The sequence below is a fragment of the Lithobates pipiens genome, unplaced genomic scaffold, assembly GCF_037356315.1.
Source record: "Lithobates pipiens isolate NorthernLeopardFrog02 unplaced genomic scaffold, aLitPip1_a1.2 Scaffold_27, whole genome shotgun sequence".
NCBI classification, from domain to species: domain Eukaryota; kingdom Metazoa; phylum Chordata; class Amphibia; order Anura; family Ranidae; genus Lithobates; species Lithobates pipiens.
The window spans coordinates 110,534,783-110,556,684 of record NW_027507788.1 but is presented as its reverse complement, the minus strand read 5'-3'; the positions used below and the strand labels follow the sequence as shown (position 1 = coordinate 110,556,684).

At 42.9% G+C, this 21,902-nt stretch overlaps 1 protein-coding gene across 5 annotated transcripts in view; it reads left to right on the top strand.

Moving 5' to 3' along the window:
* Positions 1-21,902, top strand: part of ARHGEF12 (Rho guanine nucleotide exchange factor 12) — a 428,628-nt gene that overhangs the window by 321,117 nt on the left and 85,609 nt on the right. For all 5 annotated transcript variants that reach the window (XM_077457372.1, XM_077457369.1, XM_077457370.1 and 2 more), the window contains one exon: positions 15,157-15,303. In XM_077457372.1, the coding sequence (XP_077313498.1) occupies positions 15,157-15,303 (147 nt within the window). The remainder of the gene's footprint in view (positions 1-15,156; positions 15,304-21,902) is intronic.

Below are 21,902 nucleotides of genomic sequence, written 5' to 3'. Positions count from 1 at the left end.
AAAAAAGTGTCAGATCTGTCCGCTGTAATGTCGCAGTTCCGCTAAAAATCATTGATCACCATTACTGGTAAAAAAAAATAATAATAAAAATACCATAAAGTTATCCTTTATTTTGTAGATGTTATAACATGCAAACCAATCAATATACGCTTATTGCAATTTTTTCCCAAAAATATGTAGAATACATATTGGCCTAAACTGAGGAAGAAATTTTTTTTTAATATATTTTTTGGGGGGATATTTTTTTATAGCAAAATATAATACTTTTCTTTAAAAGTTGTAACTCTTTTTTTTGTTTGTAACTAAAAATCGCAAAAAATGGCCAGGTCATTAAGGGGGTAATTTCCTCCGGTCCCTAAGTGGCTAAAGTTAATCTGCGTGAATGTGTGAAACTTTGGTGAATGGTCTGATATCTCAGCGACAACATGGGCCAGGTGTGCACGCAAGCACTTGGCTATCCAGAGACATGTAAAGAAGCGCCGCCTAGTGTGCAGTACATGTGACTATCATGGTTAACCTGCTGCGGGCAGTCGAACGTAGTCTGTGTAAGAGGTGGGGTCACAATGAGCAGAAAATGTGTTTAAAAATGGTTCAAACGCTTTTGCGATGAGAAGGAAACTACTGCGGATGCACCACATTTGGACCGGCCGTTGACCAGCAGAACCCCAGACATGATTGAGCAAGTGTGATAAATCCTGGCACGAGATCAGTGACTGACTGTACGATTCATGGTGGAGAGATTGGTCATTAGCAAGGACATGGTGCGCAACATTGTCTGAGAAGATTTGGATATGCAGAAGATCTGTTCCCGGTTTGTGCCGCACAAGATGACAGAAGAACAGAAAGCAGAAGGAATGGAAACTTCTAGCGATTTCATTACCACGTGTGCCCAGGATCCATCCTTTCTGTGAACCATTGTCACCAGGGATGAAACAGACGGCAGTTGATGGAATGGCGTTCACCATTTTCCCCGTAACCCAAAAGGAGTTGCCTGCAAAAGTCCAATGTCAATCACGAACATGGTGGCAATCCAAGAATGTGTGACAGTGATTCTGTGATCAATTCCTTAAAGAGACCTTTGACAGTTTCCTAACGCTTTATGAACGTTGCCAAAAGTGTGTTGTGAAGGATGGCGATTTTGAAGGCCAGTAAACGTAATTTGTTTGTATCTTCTGTTTTCTGATACCATTCACCAAATTTTTTTAGACACGTCGTAGTTCTAAAAGTAATGTCACCCATATCCACCAAACTATTAAACAGTCATAGCACAAGAATTACACTAGGCCGTCTATGAAATTGTAAAATAGACCTAAACCAGGGGAAGAAATCCCTGGGTGTAATTCTGGAGCCAACACCTTAAACAAGAAGGGAAAAGGTGATGACCAAATGTCAATTTTTTTTATGTGACCACATTTGATTTTTACAATGCCGCTACTTTCGTTTTCTATTTCCATAAGACAACTGTTGCCTAGGTTTGTAAGGCTGCCACTTGACCTTTCATTCACTTTCCCTGAGTTCTACCAGCTTCCGGCATAAGTTCCTTTCGGCAGCTCTTTGAGCTGCAGGCAGTGCACCGTTTTCTGTTGTTACTTAGCAATTGTTTGCTGTGTTGCCTGCCTCTCAGACCTCCGTGTTCCTAAATAGGTGAGAGAGAAAATATTTTTTTATTCGTAGCAAACAATCACTTCCTTGGGGTCTACTGAGAAACATATTCCAATGCACAATTCCCAATGCACACATTCCTGAAGAAATGGTTGCATGTGTAAGCAGGTGCTGCAGCTACCATGAGCTAGAACCGAAGACAGTCAAAGCAAGAAACATCACCAGCACACTATGAATCTCCAGAATGGATCCAAAGCATTATACAGTGATTACATTATTACAGCAGAGGCAATATTTCGGAGCCTCACAGGACCTCTTCATCAGGCATGTGAACATCACAAGCCTGATGAAGGGGTCCTGCGAGGCTCTGATACATTGCCTCTGCTGTAATAATGTAATCCCTGAATAAAGCTTTGGACCTATTCTGGAGAACCATGGTGTGCTGGTGATGTTTTCTCACTCTTACTAAGAAACACAGGGTCCCCCTTCTCAGGGCCCCCCCCCCCCCCCCGCTTGCTTGTACCTTGTAGTCAACAGTGTAGCTTAAAAAAAAAGTCTAACGCTTCCTGTATAACTTAATGGACTCTTACGATTGTACAGTAAGTGCAAAAACTCTATCTTTACAATGGTAAATGGGGTTATTCGCCTTTAGCCCTTATTCACACTGATATAACCTATGCAATTTGACACGTCAAATTGCATGGCAAGTCACTCCCTATTACCGGCAATGGAACTGTTCAAATCTGTATGATGCCAGCTTTGCGTCTCCGCACCAATTTAAAAAAGCATTTCCTGCACTACTTTTGGTGATTTCAGGTGCAACTTGTTTTTTGTTTTTTTTTCTTCTGGGAGTGGATACCTTCCTCTGTATTCCTAAATGCCACTTTTAGCTATTGCTCAGCCCAATTGTTGATGTAGACCTCTGATTTTACACTAAGTTACATCAGTAAGTAAAATGTATCCTTTTTATTATCCCTTCAGGTAGGAAATCATTTCCTGACCTTTGCCATGCATTAACATTAATGTTTATTGAGTGCAAAGGTTTAATTTTTTTATGATACTTTGAGTGGTCTGGGGCTAATTGCAGAGTTAAACAGAAAAGGAGGGTAACCAGGACACATTTCCTGCATAATACTTCCCTAGAGCACATTATATGCAGCATCATGACTCCAAAGCAGTCAAAGTGATTCTACTGCAGCAGCACTCAGAAAATACAACTCCATTCTGTGGAGATTGCAGCGTTTGTGTAGGGACAGCCTCTCTCTGCTTGAAGAGAAGAATCTGTACTTATAGAAAAATGTCCCTTTTTACAGAAATTTGCAAAAAATAATTACTATTGCTGTCAGGATTCATTTTATTCTAAAACACATTGAAAAAGTACACAAGGTACACTGAGATAATTCCCTCATTTATTTAGTTGTATCCCAATATAGCAGAAACAAGACTAGCACTAATGCAGAGCTAGAGTTCAACCGTGTTCTCGCTTTCTGCTCATTGAAGACCCCTAGCTCTAACTAGGTGCAAGATTGGGGGAAGTTTGACTTCTGTATGGACTGCAACTCTCTAACAGAAAACAGCTGTTCTCCCCTGCTTTCTGTGCCTTGGATTTTTGGACAGCTGCTAGAGGTAGGTGTTTTAAAGCAAATCTCAGAATAGGAGCTTTACACACAGCTTTTTTTTTACATTTCTCCCAATATATCTTTTAACATTTTGGTTAAACTAAAATTGGGCTTTAAAGGAGTTGTAAAGGCAGATTTTTTTTTTTATCTTTAATGCATTCTATGCGGCATTCCAGATAGCTGCGTATGCCCTGGTTAAGGATGAGCCGAACACCCCCCCCTGTTCGGTTCGCACCAGAACCTGCGAACAGTCCTAAACTTCGTGTGAACTTTAGAACCCTATTAAAGTCTATGGGACTCGAACATTCAAAATCTAAAGTGCTAATTTTAAAGGCTAATATGCAAGTTACTGTCCTAAAAAGTGTTTGGGGACCTGGGTCCTGCCCCAGGGGACATGGATCAATGCAAAAAAAAAGTTTTAAAAACGGCCGATTTTTCAGGAGCAATGATTTTAATAATGATTAAAGTGAAACAATAAAAGTGTAATATTCCTTTAAATTTCGGACCTGGGGGGTGTCTATAGTATGCCTGTGAAGGGACGCATGTTTCCCGTGATTAGAACTGTACCTGCAAAGTGTAATTTTTGCAGGAAAAAAAAAAGTCTTTTAAAATCACTCGCAGCTATAATGAATTGTCGGCTCCGTAATACAGAGAACACTCAATGAGTGTTCTCTGCATTATGGGAGCTGACAATTCATTCATTAATAAAAAATTTTTTTTAAAAAGCGTGGGGTTCCCCTAAATTCAATTACCAGGCCCTTCAGGTCTGGTATGGATATTAAGGGGAACCCCGCATCAAATAAAAAAAAAAAAAGACGTGGGGGCCCCCCTAAAAATCCATACCAGACCCCTCATCCGAGCACGCAACCTGGCAGACCGCAGGAAAAGAGGGGGGGACAAGAGAGCGCCCCCCCCTTCCTGAACCGTACCAGGCCACATACCCTCAACATTGGGAGGATGCTTTGGGGGTCTGTGACAAGGGCCTCATCCCCACAAACCTGGCCGGTGGTTGTGGGGGTCTGTGGGCGGGGGGCTTATTGGAATCTGGAAGGATCCCGGCCCCCCCATTTGAAATGGTAAGGGGGTACAAAAGTACCCCTACCATTTCACAAAGAAAGTGTAAAAAATGGTTAAATAAGACAAACACACTTTTGAAAAATTCCTTTATTAAAAATAAAAAAAAATAAAAAAAAGATTCCAGCGGTGGTAATCCACTCTTGCTATCCAGCGACGGATGATCATCTCTCCGGGGTCCAGCGATGGCTGATCTGATCCAGCGACAGGTGATTTTCAGTCCAGCGCAATCCATCCATGCATCCATCTTCTGTCTCCACTGAGGAGACACTGCGGGGATCCCAGCGCCTGATGTTTCTTATATTAGGAGGGCCACCCGTCACCTGACTCCGCCCCCTCTGACGCTAGTGAGGGAAGCCAGGGGTTCCCCAATGACGTATGGGTGACCCCGCCCCCCTCTGATGTAACGAAAACCTGCAGCCCTGGTAATTGAATTTAGGGGAACCCTACGCTTCTTTTTTTTTTTTATCAATGAATGAATTGTCGGCTCCTGTAATACAGAGAACACTCATTGAGTGTTCTCTGTATTACGGAGCCGACAATTCATTATAGCTGGGAGTGATTTTAAAAGACTTTTTTTCCTGCACAAATGACACTTTGTGCAGGGACAGTTCTAAGCACGGGGAACATGCATACCCCCCAGGTACGAAATTTAAAGGAATATTACACTTTTATTGTTTCACTTTAATCATTATTAAAATCACTGCTCCTGAAAAAACGGCTGTTTTTAAAACGTCCCCAAACACTTTTTAGGACAGTAACTTGCATATTTAGCAATTTAGATTTCTCCTATAGACTTGTACAGGGTGTTCCGGCTTTTCGAATTTGCCAGGGACAGCCCAAATTGTTCACTGCTCGCTGAACAGGGCGAACAGGCAATGTTCAAGTCGAACATGAGTTCGACTTGAACTCGAAGCTCTTCCCTAGTCCTGGTGTACTGCAGCACAGGGGTTGGAGCCATCGTGTCCAAACACCTCTACAAAGTTCTATTACTTTTCTTCCTGATTTGGGTCTCCGTATGGTACTCAAGCCTTCCCCAGCAATATGCTTTTTGCAAGAAAAGCTAAGCATGTTCTACCAATCTCTACTCATGTGTCTTCACATCGTTCTGATGTCTGGAGGAGGGTGACTGAGCGGATTCTCCAGCTTCTCAATGTATGGAGCAGCCTGGTACAGAATCATGAACGCCATGAGTACCAGAGCCCAGGACGTACCGCCGAGGGTCAACAGGGTGCAAAATCGCCCGGTGCCCGTCCGGCCGGCTGACCTGCCTCCTGCCAGTTTAATCTTTCACGTTCAACCCAGTTCACAACAAAATTCAGCAGTGTAGCAGCCTCCCTAATACTTACCTGAGCCTCATATCTCTCCAGCGATGTCCACGAATGTCTAGGCTATCCAGGACACTCCTCCTGATTGTCAAGCAAAGTCAGTCAGTCAGTCAATCAGGGGAGAGAGTGAGCAGGGCCGGGTTTGGGCTCCATGTCTGAATGGACACAGTGAGCTGTGACTCGGCTGCAGTGCCCCCATAGGAATCTGCTGGCTGTGGGGGCACTCAATAGGAGGGAGGGACCAGGAGCAGCAAAGAGGGTCCCCAGAAGAGGAGTATCAAGGCTGCTATGTGCAGAACCAACTGCACAGAGGAGGAAGTATAACGAGAATTAATCACTTTAAAGTTACCCTCATCATTTAATGTATTTTTGTCATATTGTTTATCTGTAAAAGCCTCCTTCAATAATTTCAACCTTTAAACCTGGAGAGTTACCAGGACAGCAAGTGAAAGGAAAACAGCCCAATATGACAGTCACCAATAAAAACTCCTAAAATTGTGTAACATACATAGTAGTTTCATGGTTTTCTACTTTCACAGATACAAATGTTTATGGTTTACCTTGTTAAAGTTTAAAATCGCTCATTAGTTTTCCTTTTCAAGACAAAATAAAAGGGTAACATAACACCTTCCCGGCAGCACACTGTATACTCCACTTTCATTGCATCTGTGCCAATCTATTGGCCTAGGCCAGTGATGGCGAACCTTTGGCACGCGTGCCACAGCTGGCGCATAGACCCCTCTCTGTAGGCATGCCAGGAAGAAGAGCACACTCTTGACTAGTGTTCCGTCAGAATACAAGTTGTGTCTCCTCACTGCACTCCCCATCAAACTACATCTCCCACAAGTATTTCTTGGGCCAGCGGTGATGTGTTCGGGGTGGGCATGGACAAAAGGAACCGGCTAGCAGTGACGAGTCCAGGGTGGGCGTGGACGAGAGGAAGCAGCTCCCCCGCTTCTCTGGGGCTAGCAGTGACGAGTCAGGGGTGGGCTTGGATGAGGAGAAGCGACTCCCACACCACTCTGGGGCTAGCAGTGACAAGTCTGGGGTGGGCGTGGATGAGAGGAAGAGGCAAGTGATGATGTGCCCAGGATGGGTGGGAATGAGCTGCCGGGTTGGGAGTCGCACAGACCCTGGATGCCGGAGCCCAGTGAGATTTTTAATGTGGACACATTATACTGCCGGTATCATACCATTTTCTCCACACCTAACCCCCTCCCCATGGCTGCTAATGTATGCAGAGAGCACCAACAGGCGGCTGCCGCAAGATCAGTAAAGGTGTCTGACATGCATGCTGTAAAGTGAAGTTCCACCCAAAAGTTGAATCTCTTATCTGCTTCCTCCCCCCTCTAGTGTCACATTCGGTACCTTTCAGGGGGAGGGTACCTATTTTTAACAGGTACCCACCCCCACTTAAGGAGACCGTGCCACGGCTAAGTCCCTCGGAAGTTTGGCCTCCCTCCGCTGCCGGCCAGGTGAAAGCGCAGCGTGCTTCGCCCATGTGCAGTAGGGGACTGGCTGTGAAGCCGAAAGGCTTCACTGCCAGTTTACCTTACCATAACTGCTGGCGGCAGCACCCGATAGCCGATTCAAAAATCAGCTGGGGTGCGGACATCACAGGTTCCCTGGATGGGATAAGTGTCCTAATATTAAAAGTCAGCAGCTGCAGTATTTGTAGCTGCTGACTTTTAATTTTTTTTTCATGGGGGGGGGGGGGGTGGAACTCTACATTAAAGTGGTTAAGCCACTGAATTTTATTTCTACAACCTCCTCTGTTTCATTAAATGACGTGTCCCAGTGTGTGTGTTTTTTTTTTTTTTTTTTTTTTTTTTTTTTTTAAATAAGCCGCTGTGTACCTTTTTTTTTTTTTTTTTTTTCTTTTTTTTTTGTAGTCCTGCTCGGTGCTCACGTGACCGGCTGCCTTTAAGTTTAATTGCAGTTTTGGCACTAAATACCAAAAATAAGTTGGTTTTGTGTTGCAGTTTGGGCACTCTGGCTCAAAAAGGGTCCGCATCACTGGCCTAGGCCCTAGGGTTCCATGGAAGGAATGCCCCGTTTTAAGCTCCAAACTGTCTTGTCAGAGCTTGCGCAGTACTATGAATTACTTCAGCGGTGACAGCGCTGGGCCAATTATGAAGCATCAGGGCTGTCACTAAGGAAAAGGAGTGAGTTATTTGCTCAGATATACTGACAAAGTGGCTGTTTTACTCCTGAAGGCTGAAGGGAGCAATAGGGAAGCAAAGCCAAGTGCCTATACAGGAGACAGTAAAAGAATGGGTCCCTTTAAGTTGTCAGGTCAGGTGATGTCCACCCTTTTCCCATCTTATATATGTTAAAAGTTGACTATAGATATATATTGGCTTACTTGGATACAGAAGTCTGTAGTTCTGATTGTATTATTGTCCCTATTTACAAGCTTTGCTTTTATGCAACTCATATAATTATAACCTGATGAAAATGACAACTCATTGTGCTGTGGGGGCACTCAAAAGGAGGTAGTGGCCAAGAGTGCCAAAGAGGGACCCAAAAAGAGCAGGATCTGGACTTGTCTGTGTATAACCATTAAACAGAGCAGGTCGTAGCAAGAAAATTGAGAGGCCACACTGCACCACTTTTCCTGTAGGGGTGGGGGGCACTGGCAAATTTAAGGGGAACTTTCTTGGGGTAACAGATACAGTGGTGCTTATTGGCCCTTTGCCCTCGCAGCTGACTTGGGCAATTATTCCAGCAAGAGTCCCTATACATGTGACAGCATGCCTTGTCTCAATCAATTGTAGAGAGGAGGGGATGTTTGGGTTAAGAGGTCCCAAATACCTTTTTCCAGTAGGTAGGAGCCCTCCGTGCAATATATCGTCTAGCGGTCAGTTTCTTCTGTGCAGCTCTGACTCACTCCACATATGCGTTATCTCCATGCTCTTCCAGTTCCTTTGTGACAAGGAAGGAATTCTCATCTGCTATCACTAGGGTACAACAGCTGCTTTCCAGGAATACTTGCTTATTTGGATTGATTTGGTTTCAAGTGGAAATGTTCTCCTCTCCTCCTCCATGCCTTTTAAAGGAGGAAGAAACAGTAGAGGACAAGGCAGAGGAAGACCAGAATGTTTCCAGTAGAAGGAGATACTTCTCACTTCTCTGACCAAACTAATTTTAACCACTTCAGCCCCGGAAGATTTGGCTGCTCAATGACCATGCCATTTTTTTGCGATACGACACTGCGTCGCTTTAACTGACAATTGTGCAGTCATGCGATGTTGTATCCAAACTAAATTTCCTTCCTTATTATTTTTAGTATTTGATCATCTCTGCAGTTTTTTTTTTGCGATAGAAACAAAAATATACTGACAATTTTAAAAAAACACAATATTTTTTGCTATAATAAATATCCCCAATTTTTATTTATTTTTTTAAGTAATTTTTTTTCCTCAGTTTGGCCAATATGTATTCTACATATTTTTGATAATAAAAATCGCAATAAGCGTATATTGATTGGTTTGCGCAAAAGTTATAGCGTCTACAAAATAGGGGATAGATATATGGCTTTTTTTTTTTTACTAGTAATGGCAATGATCTGCGATTTTTATCGGAACTGCAACATTATGGCGAACAAGACACTTTTGATACATTTTTGAGACCATTGGCACTTATACAGCAATCAGTGCTATAAAAATGCACTGATTATTGTGTAAATGTCACTGGCAGGGAAGGAGTTAACAGTAGGGGGTGATCAAGAGGTTAACTGTGTTACCTAGGGAGTGATTCTAACTGTGGGTGGGATGGGACTGCCTGGGTGAGGAGACCGCTTGTTCATACTTGGTATGAACAACAGATAGCTCTCCTCACCCCTGACAGCACAGAGATCTGTCTCTTTACATTGACAGGCCTAGAACTGTGTAAGGGGCCCAGAAATTTCTGATGACTGCCTTGTAGGAGAGAGAGAAATGAGGTCTGTACACCGTACGGACCTGACCACCTGCAGGCACTTCTGTAGGTCCTGGCAATGAAAGGGTTAAAGAGTTTGTTAGCCCAAAAAAATAAAAATCGATCCTGTTCCTTTAAAGCATGTTATATGTCACAGTGATTGTGCTGCATCATTTGGCCCCCTTTAACACCTAAAAAACCTGGCTGATCATGCCAGTTTCTGCCCTCTCCTATGTAAACTGACCACAGTGTATCATCCGCAGCCCTGCTATCTTTCTCCTCTGTGCTCTCTCCCCACCTGTCAGCTTGTGACAGTGCTGCCCCCCCCTCCTGCTGCTTGAATAACACTAACTTGTATGCACCATCCGCGCTGCCTGTTATTTCAGTGTCCCCCTCTGTGTATGATTTTCAAAAATAAATGCTGCAAATACCTAATTTCAGAGCCGAGATTGCGATTACATGACCAACCGGCTGGATCTCTCCTCCTCCCTTCCCCTCTCAATTGACGTCGGCTCTTCCCGCTGCATCTTTCAGAAGAGGAAAGCAGAGATCCAGCCGGTCATGTGATCTTGGCTCTGAAATTGGCTATTTGCAGTATTTATTTTGATAAATTACACACAGAGGGGCCACTGCAATAGGAGGCAGTGCTGATGGTGCAAACAGGTTAGAATGGCTTCACAACCACTTGAATTCAAGGGGTTGAACATAAATATCAAGAACATATTTTAGGAACTGTAACCATTTTTATACAGAGCCCCCCCCCCCCCCCCCCATTTTCAGGGGCCCAAATGTAATTGGACAAATCAATATAATCATAAATAAAATGTTAATTTTTAAAGTTTTTGTTGAGAATCCTTTACTAGCAATGCCTGCCTGAAGTCTGGGACCCATGGACATTACCAACGACTGGGTTTCCTCCTTTCTAATGCTTTGCCAGGCTCTAGCTGCAGCTGCCTTCAGTTGTTCTTTCAGCAAGTGAAATGTTGAGTTGGGTTGAGATCAGGTGATTGACTCAGCCATTGCAGAATATTCCACTTCTTTTCCTTCAAAAGCTCCTGGGTTGCTTCTGCAGTGTGTTTTGGATCATTGTCCATCTGTACCGTGAAGCGCCGTCCATTCAACTTTGCTGCATTTGGCTGAATCTGGGCTGACCGTAAAGTTCTAAACACTGCAGAATTCATCCAGCTGCTTGTCTTCTGTCACATCGTACACACCAATGACCCAGTGCCACTGGAAGCCATGCATGCCAATGCCATCACACTGCCTCCATCTTGTTTTACAGTTGACATTGTGTGCTTTGGATCATGGGCTGTTCTAAGCCTTCACACCTTTTTCTTCCCGTCATTCTGGTAAAGATTAATCTTGTTTCATCTGTCCAAAGAATGCTTTTCCAGTACTGGTCTGGGTTTTTTAGATGTTTTTTGGCAAGCGCTAAGCTGGCTATTCTATTCTTCAGGCTTATGAATGGTTTACACCTTGTAGTGAACCCTCTGTATTTGCTCTCATGAAGTCTTTTCTTGATTGTAGACTTTGAAAATGATATGCCCGCCTCCTGGAGAGTGTCCTTCACTTTGTCTGGATGTTGTGAATGAGTTCTTTACCATAGGGAGGATCCTGTTATCCACCACTGTTGTCTTTTGTAGACGTCCAGGCTTTTTTATGTTGCTGAACTCACCAGTGCTTTGTCCTTTCCTCAGAATGTACCAAACTGTTGATTTGGCCACTCCTAATGTTGCTACTATCTCTTAGAGCCCTTTCACACTGATCCATGGGCAGCATTGGCGGTAAAGCGCCGCTAATTTTAGCTGCACTTTTCCACTGTTTTAGCGGCACTATGTGGCCGCTAGTGGGGTGCTGTTTACCCGTGCTAGCGGCTGAAGGGGTTAAATGTGCCCGTGTAGCACCGAAGCCCTTTGCAGGCGCTTCGGCAGCAGTGCCCATTCGTATCAATGGGCAAGGGCAGTTTAGGAGCAGTGTATACACCGCTCCTCCACCATCCCAAAGATGTTAATTGCAGGACTTTTTTTTTTTAAAGTCCTGCCAGTGCAGTGCCCCAGTGTGAAAGCACTCGGGCTTTCACATTGGGGTGGCCCGGGAGGTGTTTTTTCAGGCGCTATTTTTAGTTCTTAAGCGCCGAGTGTAAAAGGGGTCTTATGGATTTGTTAATTTTTTTGAAGCCTAGCAATAGCCCGCTTGACTTGCTTGGACAGCTCCTTTGAACGCACGATGTAGGTTCACAGCAATAGATTCCAAATGCAAATACCACAGTAAGACTGGCCATACATTATACAATTTTCTTGTAAAAATTTCTGTTAGATGTACCAAAACCATATAATATGAGGTCAAACCTAAACCCTTTCAATTTGTATGCAATCAGGCAGGCCCTTGTATTACATAGTTGAAGGTAAAACTAAAGGAAATTGAATGAGAAAATTGTATAATGTATGGCCAGCTTTAGAATCGACTCCAGTCCATTTACCTTTGTAAATGATGAAAGAAATATTGGAGTAGCCCACACCTGGCTATGAAACCGCTTTTGAATATATTGTCCAATTACTTTTTGTCACTTGAAAAAGGAGGATGGCTATTCTTAAGAGCTGTAATTCCTAAACCCTTCCTCCAATTTGGATGTACCCTCAAATTAAACCCAAGCGTGCACTTTCAGCCCCTATCCATTATATAACTATAGCTTGAATATGTTTTGGTAAATACCTGGAAAAAAAACTTAAATTCTGCCTGTGTTCTGTAAATCAAGGAGTCGCCAGAAGTCATGCTGCTCAGGAGGAGGTGGATCTCACCCTGTCTTGGGCAGAACTCGCCAGAAGTTTCCACATTGTCCACCATTCACAATCCAGGTTTGGAAAATTGACAGGCATATTTTTGCAGCCATCAACATTACTCCAGGGGAGTGGACTCTTCACACTTCCTCAGGTGTTTGAGGAACCGTTTCTCTGGTGGGGGACCCCATATCATCTTGCATCCAAGTTCAATGCAAAGCTGGACTGGTTCATCTACAGGACCATGGATCCTCAAGCATTTGCAGTGATTGCTTTGGTGACACCATGGGGCCAGTACTTCCTCATTTATGCCTTCCTGCTGTTACAGCTTTCACCTCAACTGTTTCACAGGATTTAAGTGTAATTCAGGTGATTCTAATCATAGCTAAATTGGGCTGTGGAGGACCCTCAGGCCGGGTTCACACTGCTGCGACTTGACACTTGTCCTTCTTTGGACCAGACTTTGACCTGTGACTTGAAGTCAAAGACGCGTCCGACTTCAATGAACAGGGGAACACCGCGCTAAATTTTAAATAAAAAAAGCATAGGCTCCCCCTCCAAGAGCATACCAGGTCCTTCAGGGTAGTATGGATTTTAAGGGGAACCCCTAAGCTGAAAAAACAGCATGCCCCCCCCCCAAATCTATACCAGACCCTTTATCCGAGCACGCAGCCCAGCCGGTCAGGAAAGGGGGTGGGGACGAGTGTGCGCCCCCTCTCCTGAACCGTACCAGGCCACATGTGGCCCCCCGCCCCAAAGCACCTTGTCCCAATGTTGATGAGGACAAGGGCCTCTTCCTGACAACCCTGGCCGTTGGTTGCCAGGGTCTGCAGGTGGGGGGGCTTATCGTAATATGGGACCCCCCTTCAGTAAAGGGGCCCCCAGCCCCCCACCCTATGTGAATGAGTATGGGGTACAATGTACCCCTACCTATTCACCTGAGCGGAAAAAAGTGTCAATAAAAAAAACACACTAGACCGGTTTTTAAAGTAATTTATTAGGCAGCTCCGGGGTCTCTTCTGACTTCTCTGCTCTCTCCGGCCTCTTCTCCCAGTCTCCGGTTCTTCTCCAGCTCTCCGGTATCTTCTGCCGGGCTCCTCCACTATCTTCTGCTCTTTTGCTAGCATTGGCCCGGTTTTCTCAGTCATCTTCTTCCCTCTGGTCTTCTACCGATGTTGGCACAACACGCTCTCCCGCTGTAATGCCGTGTGCGTTGTGTGCAACGACTTAAATAGGCATGGGGCGTGCCCCTGCCCCTTATGACGCCACCGCCCATGGCATGATGGGGTGGTGACGTCATAAGGAGTGGGGTCACTGGATTACATCACCCGGTGACCACGCTCCTTGCTTATGAGTTGTTGCGCACGTGGCATTACAGCTGGAGAGAGTGTCGTGTTAACTTTGGAAGAAGAGAAGAGGGAAGAAGAGGGCTAAGAAAACCGGGCCAATGCTAGCAAAAGAGCAGAAGATGCCCCAAAGCACCCCCCCCCCCCCCCATGTTGAGGGCATGTGGCCTGGTATGGTTCAGGGGTGGGGCGCTCGCTCGCCCCCAGCCCCTTTGCTGACTGGCCGGGCTGCCTGCTTGGATAAGGGTCTGGTATGGATTAAGGGGGGACCCCCACGCCATTTTTTCCGGCGTAGGGGGTTCCCCTTGAAATCCATATCAGAACGAAGGGCCTGGTATGCTCTTGGAGGGGAAACGCATGCTGTTTTTTTATTTAAAGTTTGGCGTGGTGTTCCCCCTCAAGATCATCAGAGCACGCCAAGTGGCATGCCAAAGTCAGATCAGGCAAGGTGGCGATCCGACTTTGATCTGACTTCAATGATATTCAATGGGCTGAAGTAGGATCAAAGTCGGACCAAAGTAGTGCAGGGGAACATTTTCAAAGTCAGACCGACTTGTATCAGACCAGTTAAGACAGCTCCCATAGGGAAACATTGCTTTTCACACGTCATGCAACATGAGCTCCCAATGTCGGAGCCTTTGTCTCACCAGTGTGAACCCGGCCAAAAACCTGTATCGGGTGTTGGGAGGGACACGTGATTATGAACTCCCTTGGTACACATGAATTAATATAAATTGATTCATTTCTGCTGTAAAGTGCTACATCAGGGCTCAAAATTTCAAGTCCTGAGCTACTAGCCAGGCCTTAAGGGTTAATTGCCATCAGTTGCTCCACCCAACCCCTACCATGCCCCTCCCCTAAACACTCCCTCATAAATTATCTCATGAAATTACACTTAAATGTTTCATGCAGAATTAAGTTACAAATATAAATATTAACTTTATCAATGCTCATCAGTGCTGCCCCACCAGTGCCAATCAATGCAGCGTGACCTGTGCCCATCAATGCAGCCTGACCTGTGGCTCCTGGCCCGGCGCCTTTGATAGGCATCATACGTCCCGGAATTGGACTGATGTCCTATCTATCAAAGGTGTCGGGCCAGGAGGCGGGACTGTGTGACAGTGAGCGCTGGGAACACCAGGAAATTCAAATGAAAACTGAAAAATGTAAGGACAATCCGCATACAGCCAATTTCAGAGAGCTTTATTCAAAACTGCATATGAGAGCATTTATACCCAAGGTGCCTTGATGCATTTTACACAGAGGATATTACTTAGGAGTATGCTTTCACATTGGTTTTTTTTTTAATAGTGTTTTGCTGTGGTCTGATAAAGCTTCGGTCTTCAGAATGCACCAGCAAGGATGTGAACAAAAGAACATAATTGTGTATGGGCCTGCCTTAGGTGCCAGTGTCCATTTTGAACATGCTTGATGGTGTTCCATAAGAAAGTTTAAAAGTGCAAATAATATTTCCTTCCCTTTCACCTTACAGAACTGTTCTATACAGAGACAGCACATGTGCGGACACTAAATGTCCTTAACCAGGTCTTCCACCAGCGAGTAAAACGTGAAAACCTATTAACACCAGCTGAAACGAGAAGTGTGTTTTCCAACCTAGAGGAGATCCTACAACTTCATGGTGAGTTCTGCAGAACTTGATATTTGATGCTGAGATTCATGAATATGTATAATTCTAACTTCACTAAACACAGATTAAGGACATTTTATAGTATTTCATGTTTTTAGATATATACTATCAACTAATACAGCATACAACTAAATACATCTAAACCATTGTATGTGCAAAAAAGGTATATGAACCCCTTGGAATTAACTGGTTTTCTGGAGTCATTGGCCATAAAATGTGATCTGTTCCTCATCTAAGTCACAACACAACTAAGTCCTCATCTAAGTAGACAAACACTATGGGGTTGATTTACTAAAGGCAAATATAATGTGCACTGCAGTGGTGGCCCATGCATTGTGGGTGCTGCCCCCCCCGACACCTACGCCTCCCCCCCTATTCATGTGCCCAGCCCCTTTCAGGATACCGGACACATGAAATACTATGGCGGGGATAGGCGGGGGTGTGTGTATTTTGAAACGTGATTAGAGCCAGAGGCTCTAATAGCTGTTGTGTGACATTGAGAATGAATTTCCGCTATTTTCACATTAACGTTCCTCCCTGCCAATCAGGAGGCAGGTCAGTGAGACCTGTCTCCCGATTGGCCAAAGCATTAAGCGATCCTATTGGATGCCTAACACATTGACGGAAGAGGAGACATCGGAGGAAGCCTAAGGAGCCGAGCAGACACAGGAGTCACCGCTTTCTACCACTACAGAAGAAGAGGAGAGCGCCATCACTCAAGGAGAGGAGCCGAGCCTTGCCACACGAGCGGTAAGTGCCGACGCACTGGCTGCAGGGGGAGTTGGGTAAAGTGACAGTCAGGGGACACGCCTGGCTGCATATGATGGGCACAGTGGCTGCATTTGATGGGCACAGTGGCTGAATTTAATGGGCACAGTGGCTGAATTTTATAGGCACAGTGAGACTACAATTGATGTGTTTTTTGTTTTTTTTTAAGTATTTTTTCAGAATTCTTCAGTTTGTTCACGCCCCCACCCAAAAAAAATACCTGTGAACTTGCTCCAGAGCTTAGTAAATGAGTTATAGCTTCACTTTGCAAAGAATACCCAACCGGGTGCAAGAAAAATGAAAAAAAATGCATTTTTACTTGCACATGATTGGATGATGGAGATCAGCAGAGCTTCCCCTCAGATCTAGAGCAGCTGCACTTGCAGTGCACAGTCTATTTGCCTTTAGTAAATCGACCTTAATGTTCTTCTTAACCTGACACACAAACCATTCTAAATTTGGATGTCTTTCTTGTACCCACCCATTATACTTTCACTGTGCTGAAGGAAAAAGTAAAAGTAAGCGAGCCCCTGAAGTTAATAGCTGGTCAAGCTTCCTTTGGCAGCAATGACTTTAAGCAAGCACTTTCTGTAGCTCTGGATTAGAAGCTCAGAAAAATTTTAAGGTGTCTGGTATGAATGGCTCTTTGAGGTCTTTCCATAGCATCTCTATGGAGTTAATGTTGGCTCTCACTGAGCCACTTGAGAAGGTACATTTTCCATTTCTGAAGCCGGTCTGTGGTGGATTTACTTTGATGCTTAGGGTCATTGTCCTACTGCAGCACACAAATTCTAAGCTTTAGCTGGCAGACAGCCACTCTAACATCCTTTAGGGGGTATTAGTAAATTTGAAAAATTCATTTTCCCCTCAATGATAGCAATGATAGGCCCTGAGGCAGTGAAGCAAGCCCAAATCATGATGTTCCCTCTACCATACTTGAACATTGGGATGATGTTTTGATGTTTGTAAGCTGTGCCCTCTTTTGTGCCATACATAATGCTGAATATTCTTTTTAAACAATTCAACTTATACGCCATCAGTCCACAAAACATTTTTCCAGTAGCATTGCGGTTTGCCAGGATGTTCTTGGCAAACTTCAGGAACACAACAATGTGTTTTTTGTAGAGTAGTGTCTTCCTCCATAGTGTTCTGCCGTTGACACCCAGCCTGCTGAAAGACTTGTGTATGGTAGACTCATGAACAGGGATTTTTGCCAGTTTCAGTGATGTCTACAAGCCTTTTGCTGTTACTTGTGGGTTCTTCTTTACCTAATTGAGGATTCTAGTTGTGCCTTGGGAGTCATATTAGCTAGGTGCCCACTTCGAGGAAGAGTAGTCACAGTATTAAATTTTCTCTATTTATAGACAATGAGAAAGAGCTATCTGAATAAATCTGCTGTAAAGGTGTACCACATCCCCAAAAAATATAAGAATGGAGAAACCCTCTAGCACTGGGACTTGATAGGTACTACCATATCAACACTATTAGAGAAATATAAAAATATTTTTTATTATATAAGGAGAAAAAAATATATACATAATTACAATGACAAAAAAACACCAAAATAGTCAAGGATGCATAGTAAATATACAGACAATAGCAGATTGGTATATTGGAATAACCCAAACCCAACGACGTTTCAGAGATGAGTTGTATTCTCCTTCATCAGGGTTTTTTTTCAGGTAATACCATGTCTGAAAATTTTGAATATAGAGCAATCAGCCAATAAATCATAGCTTAGACTGTTGTAATGCCATGAAATAGTACAAAACATATACTTACTTCCTAATCACTGAGTGAGTACATTTTGAGCATCCAAAACAATTTTTAAAATAAAAATAAAATATTCATATATGGTCGGACGGGATCTGTGTTGGGCCCTGCGTTATGATGTCTCTTCCGCATTTATTTTAAAAATTGTTTTGGATGCTCAAAATTTACTTAGTGAGTAGGATGTAAGTATATGTTTTGTACTATTTCATGGCAGTACAACAGTCTAAGCTATGATTTATTGGCTGATTGCTCTATATTCAAATTTTTCAGACATGGTATTACCTGAAAAAAAAACCCTGATGAAGGAGAATACACCTCATCTCTGAAACGTCGTTGGGTTTGGCTTATTCCAATATACCAATCTGCTATTGTCTGTATATTTACTATACATCCTTGACTATTTGTGTTTTTGTTTTTTTGTCATTGTAATTATGTATATATATTTTTTCTCCTTTTATATAATAATTTTTTTTTTTATATTTCTCTAATAGTGTTGATATTGTAGTACATATAAAGTCCCAGTGCTAGGGGGTTTCTCCCTTCTTCTATTTATAGACAATGGTCTTCCGATTTATATATTCCGATTTATAGACAATAGTCTAAAGCTGGATAGACATTATACACATTTTTGCTTGATTTCCTCTAAATTTACTTTCAATTTGTATGCAGACAGGCCCTTGCACTACATAGTTGAAAGTGTTTAGGGTTGCCTTATATGGTTTTGGTAAATCTAAGGCTGGGTTCACATATGAGCTGCATGCGGTTCACAACAGGGGTCCGGTGTGTCCTGGTCCACAGTTTCAGGTCCGATTTCAGCACAAATTTTTGGCTGAATTCGGACCTGAAACGGACCAAAACAAGCACAGCATATTTTTGTAAATCACACCAGATCCGCTGCGGAGATATATGAACCGGCTCCATAGAGAGACGGTCAAAATCTCCTGCTATTGCGAATTGGATGCAGGGAACCTGCATCCAAATTGCAATGGTGTGAACCCAGCCTAAAGGAAAAAAAAAATCTAAAGAAAATTGTATAGTTTTATATCCAGCTTTACTGTTGACTGATGGATGCATAAACACTTTGGGATTGCTTTATATCCTTTTCCAGGCTTATGCAAATCAACTACTCTTGATTGTATGTCTTCAGCTCTCCTATTTGTGAAACATGGTTCACATCAGCTGATGCCTCTTATGAACAGAAATCCTAAAATGTTTGAGTGTCTTTTTATCAACATAGTTCTAAACCACACCTCCAAACTCATTTAATTAGACTTCAGGTGTGCAAACTACTGACCATATTTAGCTTGTGTTGAAGTAATTTAGTCTATGGCTTCACTTACTTTTACCTCCAGCACTGAATGTGTAATGTGTTCACTAAAGACATGAGAAATTAGAATGGTTTGTGTGTGAGCTTTAACACGTTGTGTTAGCCTATTGTGACTTGATCAGATCAAATTTTATGGCAAATTCCTGCAGAAAGCTAGTTAACGCCAAGGGATTCACATACTTTTTCTTGCCAGTGTATATATAGTATATGTGAAGTCTTATGCTACTACCTTCGGGTAGAGCTGCACGATTAATCGTCAAGAATCGCTGTCGCAATTTTTTTCCCGTTGCGATCTTGACTAAAGTGTTTTCACGATTCTGTCTATGCAAAGAATTCTCTCTGCTCTAATGAAGCAACAGCAACAAGGAAAGAAAAAAACAGGGCAGTCTGCCAAGAATCAGAACATTCTTTATTAGTTGAACTTAAGTCTAAACATTGTAACAGTTTGTCAATGGAATAGTCTTCTGTGTAAGTGATGCAAGTTTAACCACTTAAACACTAAACCTTTTTCTGACATTTGTTGGTTTCAAGTTAAAATCATTTTTTTCTTGTTGCTAGAAAATTACTTAGAGGAAACGTTACCAGACCACGGCTGAATACTCCCTTTTAAATTTCCCGACCCAACAGAGTTGAACACTAACACACCTGCACCAAGAAATTGGAACCTCTACGCTCTACCATAATGACTCGTAATACTAAATCCAACATTCTCAAGTCTCAAATATTGTCCTCCCCCCACAGCGGAATAAAGTGCGATGAACATCTCGGGGGGGGGGGGGGGGGGGCACCCCAGGTGGAGGGAAGCAGGCGACGGTCAACCTTTTAGTCAATGACACTCACATCATTCTCTTTTACCCCCCCCGCCCTCTTTTCGACCGCCCCCCCATCTTCCCACAACTAACGATCAAAACAGGTCTCCATTAACTATACACATCATACCCTATGCTTCTACAACACCTTGAGAACACCCCAGAGTTTACAGGACAACCTAGATAGTCAAGCTAGGCACCGACAGATAACACTGCACAAGAAACAGGTTCCCACCCACGTAAGATACCCTCACGTCCAAAGATCATACTTATAACGATCACAAAAATTCTATAAATTGCTGCAAGATAATGGATATAATAAAACGGAGCTACTTGTTGTATTGCTTTGACATCCGGAAATTTTATACTAGATAATAGAGTTTTTATATGGGCGCTTTGGCACATTACTAGTACCTTGGCCAGTTACCTGTATTACTTAACATACTGTGTATTCTCCATATTCCTGTACAATATTACATGTTAACTTGATAACTTGTTTGATTAAACAAATAAAACCTTATTGGAAAAAGAAAATTACTTGGAACCCCCAAACATTTTTATATATTTTTTAGTAGACATCCTAGAGAATAAAATGGTGGTTGTTGCAATATTTTCTGTTGCACTGTATTTGCGCAGCGGTCTTTCAAATGCATTTTTTTTGGAAACAAGTTACTTTAATACATTTTTTTTTTTTAAACGGTTAGCCCAATTGTTTTTGTATAATGTGAAACATTTACGTTGCAAGAATCATGATCTTTTTATTCTAAGCAAAAAAACATGATTCTCATTTTGGCGGGTTATCGCAGTGCTCGGTAAAGACGGAAATGGTTCAATCCCATGGAGCGATGGGCAGGAAGTCGAGTGAGGGCAAGATGGGCCCCACTCCACTTTATTCCCTTGGGGGAGTGGGAACGACACCTGACGTCACTTTTTTTGGTAAATGTAAAATTACTTTTTTTTTTTTTTTTACCCCAGATCTCACAATAAAGAGGACCTGTCATGCTTATTTCTATCACAAAGGATGTTTACATTGATTGTAATTGGAATAAAAGGGATCAAAATTTCTTTTTTTTTTTTTTTTTTTTTTTTTATAAAGGGACAGTGTAAAATAAAAAAATAAAAAATTGCGTCCTGTCCCTTTGAGCTTGCGTGCTGAAGCAAAACGCATACGCAAGTCACACCCACATATAAACTGTGTTTAAACCACACATGTGAGGTATCGCCGAGATAGAGTGGGAGCAATAATTCTACAACTAGACCTATTCTATAACTCTAAATGGTTAACGTGTAAAACTTTTTTTAAAGCGTCGCCTATGGAGATTTTTAAGTGCTATTGTTTGTCACCATTCTACGAGCATGGGCAATTTTGAAGCATGACATATGGGTATCTATTTAATCGGCATAACATAATTTTTTCACATTATACTAAAAAATTGGGCTAACTTTACTGTTTGTTTTTTTATTTTTTTTAAATTCATGAAAATTTATTTTTTTCCAAAAAAATTGTGTATGAAAGACCGCTGCACAAATACAGTGTGACATAAAATATTGCAAAGACCGCCGTTTTATTCTCTAAGGCAGGGGACTCAAACTGGCAGCCTTTCAGCTGTTGCAAAACTACAAGCCCTATGAGGCATTGCAAAGATGACAGTTACAAACATGACTCCCTCGGGCAGAGGCATGATGGGACTTTCACAACAGCTGGAGGGCCACCAGTTTAAGGCCCCTGCTTTAGGGTCTTTACTAAAATAAAATATATGTTTGGGAGTTCTAAGTAATTTTCCAACAAAGAATACAAATTTAGGAGCGGTGTGTACACCACTTCTAAAGCTCCCCTGCCCATTGAAAACAATGGATCAGCTGCGCTTTGCTGGCGGCTTTATTCCCTCATTTTCGGCCACTAGCGGGGATTA